Raw genomic sequence first — 12,754 nt, 5'->3', positions numbered from 1 at the left:
TTCACCTTTCCGGATCGTACAGCGTGCATTTTTTTAATATTTTTTAAATTACTGAAGTGTTTTGAAAAAAATAATTGAAAAACGTCGAAGGTGTTTTTAGTAATCTGTTTGATATTTTGAATTATCATGAAATGATAACAATTTTAAGATACGTAGGGCTAGATAAGGTAGTTCTACATGGATGGCGAGACTGCCGCGCTACAGCAACTCAGGTGCCTCAGACCCATATTTAAGTCGATATATTATAATCTACATCCGAATTTTCCAGTACTGCAAAACTTAAATGTAAGCAGTTCATTTCCGGGGCAAAATTTTAGGAAGCTGCAAAGACTTGTGAGACCTTAAGATATTATTAACGTTATCTAAATTTAAAAAAAAAAACGCATCGCAATATTGTTTGGTAGGCCTGTATATGTAAACCAACTAGTTAATATAAAAGTATATAATCTGTGTATTGCTTGGAAAGCTGAGACAAAAGATCGCGGGCTTACACTGGGAAATAAGCTAAGATTCCATTGCTTCATTAAAGTCATTAAAGTACATCCTGTGTGACTCAATCATCTTTTAATCTATAAATGCGATTAGTTACAATTGGAAGACGCTTAAATTTTATAATACTGAATCTGGTTTCACGTTTTATTACTCCCAACCAGAGGGCTTGGAGAAAGGAACTACGGCAGTTGATATTTCGCCATAGTGAAAGAGAGGCAGGATACAGGTTCTTTTATGATCTTGTATATAATATAAACTGTGACATATAAGGTCGTGTCCAAAACAAGGAAATACATACATGTGTGTAGGGAACATACCGGGTTAATAAAAAGTTTCGGAGCGCTTAAACATCTCAAAGTCAATACCTGTAGTCCTGTAGTCTCTTTGGTGTCGTGAAGGTAAGTTCATTGGGTGCGGACTCCGCGGATCTCAAGGCCTTCGACTGTGGTAAGCTGAAGGGAAACTTGAACGAAGGGTTGAAGAAACTAAATTGTTCTAATTGAGCGACCTTCGAGGCCATAGGGCTCAAAGTGAATCCTTGTCCTTAATCGGCATGTGACTGTGAAAGCTAATAGGAATCCTGACAGAACACTGTCTTTCATCCTCCAGCAGACCCTTAAGATAATAAGATTTCAAACTCCTTTACTTACTCCAAGTCACGATGAAAAATGGATGTAGTTCTAATTATGTGCTAAAAATTTTCAAATCAAAACGCCGGAACGCATCGAGCTATAATATCATATTGAAACTTTCAAACAGATGTTCCTAATTACACGTCAAGTGTTACGATCGTCTGGACGTCCAATTTGCCGGAACGGAATTTTAATCAATTGACTCGCTGCAAGATTAACGGCCAGAGTAAGTCCAACTGCTACCGGCTTCTATTTATACGACGCATTAAAGTATTGATTTAAATTTTATATTGTGCACAATCGGCTAGGCCTCTAATAATAGGCCGAAGAAAAGCGTACGGTTTGCATCCCCCCGACTTTGATTTTTTTTTTATTTTAAGATCGAATTTCGAGGAACACCGGCGTTCGGGTAACGAGCCGAATTTAAAATAGATTTCCCTCCTCCGCAAAACTTTTCAGCCTCTCTCCCTTTGATCCCATACGAGAAAATGGATTCAGAGCGGCTGTTGTAATAATATTTCTTGATTGCTCGTCAAAGGATCCGTATACTTTGATCCCGACATTTTAAATCTACGTTCGTTATTAAATCCTTCACCTTCGAAATCCTTCAAAAAATGACAGGGGACGAGTGCAAATGTAAATTTTTCGGAAATCGATGTCTCAGGAGCACCGATAGAATTTTAATCGAAGCCATCGCGAAATATAGTGTCGGAAATTTTTATTGCTATCGCACATTCTTGGAATGTCATGTAACACATGAGACTCCAAAAATATTTATCGTGCATCACAGGAACCAGTCTGGATGCCTGAAATTTCAAACGGGATTGCTAAATACTTAGAAAACAGTTGGTATAGGGAACGGGCAATAATATAGACAAATATGTTTGTGTTCCCTGACTTACGAAATTTAAAAGCATCAACAAATACTGAAACAGTATATTATTTTTACTCGTAAAGTAAATATTAATATTAATATTAACGTACGCATAAAAAAAGCCGACAGTGGGTGCTAAAAATTATTTTCAGACTTTGAAAATTATACCGGCTGTTTCATTAAGGGTGAAAAACTGTCATACCTGGGAAACTACTAGACCTTATTATCAAAATGGTTATGAGAAATATCTTGCAATTATTTTTTACTCATCGGCGTACCGACTTCAACAATGGTGGGGGAAGCTCCCAAAGTTTTAATGACAAGTCTCATATCTAAGGATTATTCACAGCCGCATTCACAAAAAGATGGAAATACCAAATGAAGAGTACTCCTCATGGTGTGGACATCAATTATCTTGCTTTTAGGGATGAAACATTAACGCATATTAGAACAAAAACGAAATGTAGAACTAGAAACATGGCAACAAACTTTCAAGTTTTCCTATGTTGCTATATATATATATATATATATATATATATATATATATATATATATATATATATATATATATATATATATATATATATATATATATATATATATATATATATATATATATATATATATATATATATATATATATATATATATATATATATATATATATATATATATATATAACTCCGCAGCAACATGATATTGCTGATATGTAGATTGTCAAACCTTTTTAATAGTCACTGTAGCCACTTCTAACCGACATTGTCATACTTATTTTAGACAGGCTGTATGCTGAAAATTGGATTTGCGCGGCAAACTAGTCACGTCCGTAATCTAGACAGATTGTCTGTGTTTTGTTTACATTAGTCAGTTGCGGAGTTGACTTGGCGGCTTTATTCAGGGAATCAGTAATGGATTTCTCAACTTGTTTACGCGGAACAGAAAACGAAACCAAACAATTGCGAAGTAAATTCCTAAGCCCTTCTTCTCTGATGATCCGATATCTCATTGTTGTCGACATATTTAAAATTTTCATGGAAATTGCCACACACAGCATATTCTTAACAATATTTATAACGTTTTGTCTGATGATTGCCAACATGCAGTGTAATGAACAAATAACCAGACCATTTATTGATCTAACTCTAAGAAGAATCACCCTAAGCGTAAAGCTTAGTGGCCTTTTCGACAGAGAAAGCCGATAGGCTACGCCATGCGTTGAGAATATGCTCAAGCAGATATCGATTTTCGGATTACCAAAATGCAATAAAATAAAACCTTCCACTAAATATAAATAAACAAATGTTCTAAACTTCTTCCACATATTAAGATATCAGTTATGTTTCAAAATGATAATGAATTCAGGCTTCAAATTGTTAAGAGCATTTTATGGAATTAGAGATAAATTAATCTAGGTTTTTAATAATGATCGGTATTTTTTATTTTGTATTATTTGATGCTTTAAATTATTATGCTCTAAATTCTTATAGTAGCACAGTAGCTAGGCGCGTTTTGACTTATATATACACATATAGAAACGTTGGAAAGACTTCGAAACTTTCTAATGCACTAATTTGGATGGGTTTGCGTTATTTTAAGTACGTGTTCAATGAAAGTAAAGTTAGTGTTAAATACAACACCTTATCACCTCTCCTTCGGAGATCATAAGAAATAATCGAAATAATATCATATAAATAGTAAAATAGAAATAGAAACCCGGTGGGGCGGAGGATTCTGATGGCGAGCAAGGCGACATAGGGTTAGACTAGGGCTAGATCAACTGCAAAATAGCCAATCAAAAATAAACCATCGGAGCTACTCAAAATCTGACTTAACCAGTGCTTCTATAAAGCCAGACAGACTATCTTCGCCGGTTCGCGTTACGTTCACTTCGGAAAATACCAATGGGTCCACAATATTACGAATGACGGAATTATAGCTGTTTAGGTTAGACCGATGGGTGAGTCAAAACTAAACACCCAAAAGGAAACTGGGAAAATATCGACCACTTAAAGCTAAGGGCGCCGACACCGGCAGCTTCACCTTCACCCGGCCATCTTTACTAACCAAGTTTACCTTCGTGTAAACCGAACCAGCCAATAACACCCCTAGTAAGACTCCTCTTACTTGGTAAACCAAACTAGACAACACCATGCCTCCTCTAGCTTTGGCGACACACACCGGCGATATAAGCCACACTAGTCGCATCGTTTACCTTAATATAAACTAACCAGCCAACAACACATCTCCAGTAACTTACTGGGTAAACAAAACTGGGCAAAACTAGGACTGTTAAGTCAAATAACAGAAATCTATGGCACCAAATAAGCCGAAATTATTTGTACTTAGTTTTGCCAGGACGGAGTGAATATCGTCTATCGAAATATCACCTATTTCTTTTAAGAATTCGCCGACACAGTTCATACGCTTCCGACAGTTCCAGACAGCGGCGTGCAGTACAATGTATTGCAGGGTAGGCAAGAGGGAAAAGAATAGCGCCACGCCTTAATTATGTTTTCCCATAGAGGACATAAAAAATAAAGCGTATAGTAGGCAACAGAAAAAAACGAAAAACTCAAAAGAAACGCATATATTACACACAGCAACACAATACATTATTATGTACAATGTACGTGGATATATTATAAAATTTACTTAACATATTTTAACTTTAAACTCAAACAAAATAAAAATCGGTCGTCCCACTTCTATAACTTTTTGTTTTTCGACAAAACTTTTTCTGGTGAATGACGCCAAAGTCTTCAATTTTTTAATGCAATTCACATCAACACTGCACTCACGCTCCGACATTCATTACACATCACGCCAACAACCAACAAAACGAATAATCTCTCTATTAGCGACTTGCGAACGCCAAAACAAAAACAATATCGTACACAATATTGCCAGATTTCCAATTAGCACTGCCTAATATATTTTATGGCAGAATGATTTTGCAGTCAAATAAAATAGTAAATGAAATCATTTGGAAACAATATACAGATGACTTACAACCAAATTTATAATTTTCTACATAATACACACCTTTTCGTTTGCCGAAAATGACGTGGGACGGTTACATAGTTCTGTAATAACATCGGCATTGGCAACACCGCATGAGACGGACCGCGGTATCGCAGTGCATCCGACGGATGGGACGGTCCCGACTGCTTTCGTGTGTTCATTGCTCACCGCTTTTGCTTGCCCATTTAAATGTAATGTTAAGTTTTGACCGTGCGTTCGACTTTGAACAATGGGATGCGTTTTTTAGGTAATAATAAGACGTTGAACAGGTGGCGTTTGTTTTGTATGATGTTTCCGGCGTAATTAAGACTATACTAACTGACTATTTAGAAAAATAAAGATATGTAGGTCATTGTAAATAGGTACGTCTTACTTAAGGAACACATGCAATTTTCTATTCTTAGGAAACCAATTTTGATTCGGTGTTTACGTACAAGGCGTAAACAAAAAATCTGGAACGTAATGAAAACGAAAATAAACGGCGTCGAACGATTGTTTCCTATTTTCCGGATTACGAAAATATTTATTTAATCGGGAAGCGTGTTTTAATTGTTTAAACGACGCGAATAGTTACCGGAATATCATTTATAAACGGGGACGTATTCTTAATAGTCTATTTACCTGATTTATCTGTCAGGTCTAGTGGAGTTAAATCTGCTAAAATAACCGGCCTGATATATCGACGACCGTTAAAACGTCCTACGCAACATAAAAAACTTTCGTTTTTATGGGACTGCATAAATTTTGATTTTCGGCGTCTGACAGTGAGTACCATCTTACTCGTTTGCGTTTTGGCAACGCGCAAAGGTACAAATACTTCCATACGCTAACGATATCGTCTACAATTTATCAAATAAATGCATCTTACGAAACGCAGACTATTAGAGTATTAGAGATGGAACTGGCATAGTCCGCAGTAAACATCTATAAGAAGTTTACTTGACAACTTTTAAATAACTGCTGGAGTTTGGAAGAACGTCAGTTCGGAGTCTATTGACAGTACAATTCTACAAAACCCCAAGGTCATACTTATCTAATAATTGAAACCCACTTCTACATACATCGGACATGAAAAAGAGTAAGACCGAATATGAAGCTATACGTATATTGTTTTTTTGACTTATTGAATGTACTAAAACTACCTAGTTAAGTACAGAGGAGGGTTTGGCAATAAACATACTGTAAATGAGCAATATGGAAGGATGCAGTGTGGGGATGGACTGTGTCTAGCAGTAGAAATGTCTCCACAGGAACGAAACATAATGACACATTGTGAAATATTGGAGCCGTACATGAAAACTGTATTTAATTTAATTTAATTATTTTTTTCTTGTGAGTGCATGAGCTACTAAAGAATGCCACTGAAAATTATTATTATTATATTATGCTTTATTTAGTTTGGTTTTTATTAACATCTCAAATAGTACCTATCATTTTGCCGCACCCTGTATTTAAATTATGCAACGAGTGCGGTAAACAGCATTTGACTCACGAGTTTATTTGACACGAGCGGAGCGAGTGTTTAATAAACGAGTGACTTAAAAAGTTTACCGAACATGTTGCATACTATACTTTTTCTACGACCGTTAGTTTGTAGCTTTTCGCAAAGCAACAGGAATACATTCACTGACATGACCGTCAGAATTCACAAACGTCAAAATTCAAAGCGTCGGAAATATCTACGAAAACATCCGATTGCTCCCAAATCCGTGCGGTAAAATCCCGGAAATGTCCGAAGTGGCTCGGATTCGTGGGAAACGAAACTGACGTGGTAAAGTGACGCTTCCCGCACGCTAGATCGGTGTGTAATTAGGTATTTTACAGATGGGAGTAGAAAAACACACTAGTTACTATAGCATTTCAAGATTGGAATAGCCTTTTTGCATCCATTTTGATATCTGAGATTTAAATTTGAAATTATTATCTAAAATTAGTTCCAAATTGCGATCCTCGTTGGAACAAATTGTTCAAATATGTACACCGGTGTGACTAGAGGTTGTTCAGTAAATAAGTCTACAGCAAAATTTCGAATGCAAATGATGAAAATTAAAATTTTGTCCTTTTTTATTAAGACATCCCTATTAATACTGTTATATATTTGTGAAGGGCTTGTAAAAAACAAACCAATTTTGTGAGAAACATATATAACGCGCTCCATTAAAAAAAAACCAACGAAATGAACTTCAAATGTAAGTTGTTCCAGGAGAAAAGACTTATCGTACCTACCATATTAGATGAGTAGTGAACAAAAAGGCTCCGGGTACGACCATGTCATCGGAACCGACGCTCCATCGCCTACGGAACACGACGAGACCCGGCATGATGTCACGAAAGGTCGAAACGTCACGCTACACTTCACTGGATCGCCGCACCATAACAACAAATGTTTTTAATCTTATCAACGAGCGGTGATTCATCGTTGCCGATTCGACTTTTGGTGTCTTGGGTCGAGAATCACGGAATTCGGTGCCGCGTGTTGAGCCGCATATTTCTGAAAAAAAGAAAAAACATTGTATATTGCCTCAAATAAAAATAGAACCGTGATGAGGCCGCGCTTCTGTACGAGACGGGAGCATGCAGACTCGCGACGAAATTGGAAATAAAATTGACTTCAGGAACGGCATAAAAGTAGGAAATTATCAAATTCGAGATCATAGTGGCATCTAGTGGAGCATTTTCCAAACAGTCCAAAACTGCCGTTGTACCAAATTATAGTTCCAAAAGTTTCACTGGATTAAGCACAAGCAGTATATTATGTCCAGTTGGAAGCGGTCATACCCTGGGCACTCTCCGAAATATTTCAGACCGTGTTTAATTGCTTACATCCCGCCAGGGGCGCTGCAAACAGATGAATTTTGACAGAAATTGGGTTAAATTTAAAATTCGCATCCGTCCGCATCTATGGTCCGTGTTCGCTGGGTATTCACATTGTGAAGATGACTAGTTTTGCGTAGCAGTGAGTGTTTTTGGATTTTTTGAACATTTTCTGGTTGCAGTGATTTTGCTTCTTTGGGTAAGTACAACTAAAAGCATAAAGGCAGCACTCTCTTATTCTCATCTCAGGTTTAATTTTATTGATAGTCTAAATTCGGAATATTAACCCTACAGTTTTTGATTTCCAAAGTTATTATAAGAGCCTTTTGGTGACTGGTATGTCTTTCAAGCAGTCTGTTGGAAACAACTGTGAAGACGATCAATCAGAATTATTCTTCACATTACAAAGACTTATATCGCAGGTACTTAATTATATAATAATATGTCATAAACTTAATCATATAATAATATGTCATAATAATAATTTTAGGGACTTCTAGAAGATGAGGTCGTTACGCTTCCGCAGTTCACACAAATACCTGCAAATTTACCTACTTCTTTAAAACTTACTGAGGAAAGAGCAGATATGTTGCTGGGTACCTAGGGAAGAAAATTGGAAAACAAACATGTGACTGCAAAAAGCGATTTTTCAAAATTGGTGAAAAAGAGGAAGACGCGGAGGACTTTTTAAAACACAAGGAGTATTCTCAAAATTCTCAAAAAAGAGTGAAATGTATGAGCAATGCATGAATGAATGAATGAATCATGAAATATCACCGATAGGCTTAACTCTAAAAAATCACAAATTGGCTTATCTCTTTTTTTTGTAAAAATCTCAATAATTAAAACGAAAAAATATCTACGTAACATAGTTAAATGGTACCTGCTCGCATATACATATTGTCCAAAAAAGAACTTCGGTTAGCACAAGAATAGCAAAAAAATCTTTAACCGCTGCTCAAAAATAAGAAAAACCAATGTAGGTCCCTTTGTGTTTTGGTTGACGATACTTAAAGAGTAATAAAATTGTATAAGGATGTAGTACCCAAATTACTTCTGCTCGTATGTAACAGAATAATATTTCTTGAGAATAATATGTAGGTACATTGGAACCATAACATAAAAATGTTATGGTGACATACAGTGACATTACTTTCTCCTTCGGAGAGACATAATAGGTTGATTCTACAATAATAGTTACTACATTTAATTATTAATTATGTGCATGTTGTATTGGATGATGTTAATACTGAATTGAATAAACCATAAATCTAAAGTCGTTATTTTTTAAATTTCAACCAATATTTTGTTAATCATATGATTTCTTTTTTTTTCCTAGATTTATCCTCAAAAATTGAGATGCTGAACAAAAAATCCCGTCAGTCCATTTTTTCCCTAGATTTATTTACCCTTAATATTAAAATTTACAATTATTGCGATTGCAATTATGATCGCGCACATTTTTAAATTTCGAATTTAGAGAAAGAAGAAGAATTTAGAAGAAGAAGACGGAATTTGGTTCCGAACTTCTCTATTAGTTTCTTACATCGCGCTAGATGGCGTCAGCGATGCTGTTTCAATTCTCCAAGAGTAAAGTTTCCCATCTACAAAAAATATAATATAGTTGTCTATGGAAGCAGTATTTGTTCAACTTGCGTGTAATAGAGTCGATTATTTATTTAATGGTGGAAACCACACGGCGATATCTTCAACATAGACCGAGTTATAAAACGTTTTTCAAAATTCTTCGTTTCCTCACAGACCTTTTTTATTTTATTAATCGAGGAGATATGGGGCAATTTTTGGTTAAAAATGATGCCTTAGGTTTACTTTCTAAGTTCGTAGCAGCGAATATCAAGACGCAACGCTTGGTCTAGCGCTGTTGTTTTTAAAATATCTTTTAGGTCGCCGGGGTGACATAATTTGGAAGATCCTTCAGTTACAACCTGGCTAAACCATGTTTCTCTATGATTCCGTTCTGAATGCGATAATAAATTATTTTAAAAACAAACTGAAAATCTGGTTACTTTCAAGCATGTAAAGTTAAAAACATAAAAAACCAAAACAGAGAGACGAACATTTTCTGTACTTCCTTAAAGTTTTGTTTAAAAAAAGAATTTTAGGTAGATACTCAACGAAAATGTAAATTGTGTAAGGATGAGTTTAAAAAGCAACAAATTCGTCTGGGCACTGCATTTCTTAATTTTCCTTTCGTCGAAATTGAATTAAAGACATCACCTTTACTTAAATTTAGTGAATAAACACTTCAAATTAGGCAAGTGGCAGAGGAAAAAAAAAGTTAAAACACCTAATCTAAGACATTGCATTTTACATAATTACATTATGATTTAAGTCTCTAAGTAAGGGACATTGCGAAACATCAGATATACAGGGTAATTCATAAAGAAGGGGCACCGAAGTATTGTGTTTGAGCTCAAGACGCATCATGAAAATGTCGCTGGTTTCGGAGATGTTCTAATTCAATTCTGATTTTTCTTACCAATTAAAATATTTATTGTGTAAAACTTGGCATTATAATTAAGAATCTGAAACTTATTTAAGCATTGCTCCTAGATCCCGTGACTTTCGGCATATTATTTGTCTGGTTGACACGCAATGAAAATCTGAACGAATTTGCAATTTTTGACTTGCTTGCTCAGGGTTTTTTTTTCTGATTTTTTAAATAAATACCTAAAAGGCGAAAATGTACGGGGAGCAATAAAAACCAATATTTAACAGTAACAATTTTGGTATTAAATTCGAAGGTTGGCGTTTTATAGCATTTTGTGTCAACTATTTATAAATACTACTTATAAATCTTCTGTCAGTTCGTTCAAAGCTTGACAAAACACTAGCAATTTGAATTTATCAACAAACGATACGGGAGGAATGCAGAAGGTTTGTAAATATAGCACAGAAGTGTCTTTGAAAAACTGGTACCTCAAGTTATATCTGATGTTTCCATTCCCAATTATGACCTATATCAGAAATAAAAAGGGTCATTTTCTAAAAATAAATATAAATGGGAAAGTAGTATTCATTTGTGGGAAACGGAAATTATGAGAAAAAATCAGATTACACCATTGCATTTAACTAATAAATTTGGCCTATTATCTGGATCATTAGATAGTGAACAATATCGCCATACACTTTTCGAAATTAAATATATTTTTCCCGTTCATTTATTTTTTTTTTTTAATTTTTATCGTGATCAAAAAGTTATGATAAGATATTAATTTGTCTGCCGTATCAGTCCAGCAAGTACAGTGATATGACATTTTAATCTCTTTATATTCATTCTATTGCTGGTTGTTATCGGTCCGAAATTCTTTTTTTTTTCGTCAGAAAAACAATAGAGACCTTTCCTAATTTTAGCACAACGTCGTTACTTTACGACCTGCGAAACATTTAAATTAAACGTAAAGCCAATGCTGCTATTATTTTGATAAAACATTTTATTTTCTGTCTTTGAAGAAATTCCTTGACATTTTTGCAATTCTATGTTTTTGTTATAGTGTCATATATTATATATACACAGTGGGTGATTTTTACTATACTGATCGTTGGAACATCAATAATATTAAATTCTCAAGAGAAATATAGCGTGATGAACTGTATGCTCACTATCGATCAAGATATACGGCGCTCTCAGAAACGAATACAACTTTTCCAATTAAATTTATTTTAAAGACCACTCAAGAAGTCAACAAGTCAACCTATACTCAATAACGCGTTTTACCACAAAGCGAAACTCAATTTTACGTACTCATCGCCAAGTTGGCATCTTCAGGAGAAGATTGAAACTAAACTTAATAGAATAAATGTTCTATATATATATATATATATATATATATATATATATATATATATATATATATATATATATATATATATATATAGAGGTCCCATTTAATTCCCCCTCCCACTTCCCGATGTGTATATATATATATATATATATATATATATATATATATATATATATATATATATATATATATATATATATATATATATATATATATATATATATATATATATATATATATATATATAGGGTTTTTCATTTAAAACTCCGCACGCCAATAAGTCCAAAATGAAAAGAAATATTTAATTTATGTGAACAGTAGTCAAAGTGCGGGGTCAAGCAGATATTTCCTAAAGTTTAAAAAATTCGACGCCTGCAAAGAGCTGGGCGTCGCGACGCGTCGAAAAATTATTCGATTGCAGAGACTTTGGAAATACGCGCATACAAAAGTACATATTATTTAAAAACTTTTTTGTTATTTACTCAAACTTATTTACTTTACCCGTTTCTAAGTTATACCGATTTAAAGTAACCATTTCTTGATTAATAAAAAATGTGATTAACGCTTATTTTTACAAGTATGCCATGAATGTTAGTACTATGGCAACCATTGTTATCGCAGTTGTTTTAAGTGCAATTACAAACGTAAGTTGTTATTGCTGTATCAAAAAATTGTCACATTTTGTCACAAGAAATATCCAAATTTGTTCGGTTTAAAAAAAACTAAGAATTATTATGTGAAAATGGTGCAATTTAGCAATGAGGAAAAAGTAGACATGTTGTTGGTGTTTGGAGAATGCAGATGCAATTGTAGAGAAGCAAAAAGAGTTTACGCACGGCGTTATCCGCATAGAAGAGTCCCCGATGCAAAAACCTTTTCAAGTTTATGTAAAAACTTAAGAGAATATGGCAGCTTCATAAAACCTAAAAGAGATAGGAACAGGACGGCTACAAATGATGAAAATGTTGCTGCTGTAATTCAGCAGGTTGATAATAACCCCAAGATATCCCTATCAGAGATAAAAGAAAATACCGGTGTTACCATAAGTTCTTCGTGGAGAATTCTACATAGAAACTCTTTTCACCCGTACAAAAGTAAACTAGTTCATAAACTAG

The 12,754-nt window shown here is 34.4% G+C and overlaps 1 protein-coding gene across 4 annotated transcripts in view; it reads right to left on the bottom strand.

Annotated features, from left to right (window-relative positions):
* Window positions 1–12,754, bottom strand: part of LOC132705837 (diacylglycerol lipase-alpha) — a 70,300-nt gene that overhangs the window by 45,771 nt on the left and 11,775 nt on the right. For all 4 annotated transcript variants that reach the window (XM_060676752.1, XM_060676754.1, XM_060676753.1 and 1 more), the window contains exon 2: window positions 7,246–7,510. In XM_060676752.1, coding sequence (XP_060532735.1) covers window positions 7,246–7,340 — 95 coding nt within the window. In that variant the 5' untranslated portion in view covers window positions 7,341–7,510. The remainder of the gene's footprint in view (window positions 1–7,245; window positions 7,511–12,754) is intronic.

The sequence above is a fragment of the Cylas formicarius genome, unplaced genomic scaffold, assembly GCF_029955315.1.
Source record: "Cylas formicarius isolate icCylForm1 unplaced genomic scaffold, icCylForm1.1 PGA_scaffold_8__14_contigs__length_24414737, whole genome shotgun sequence".
Taxonomy (NCBI): Eukaryota; Metazoa; Arthropoda; class Insecta; order Coleoptera; family Brentidae; genus Cylas; species Cylas formicarius.
This window is presented reverse-complemented; position numbering and strand designations above follow the sequence as displayed.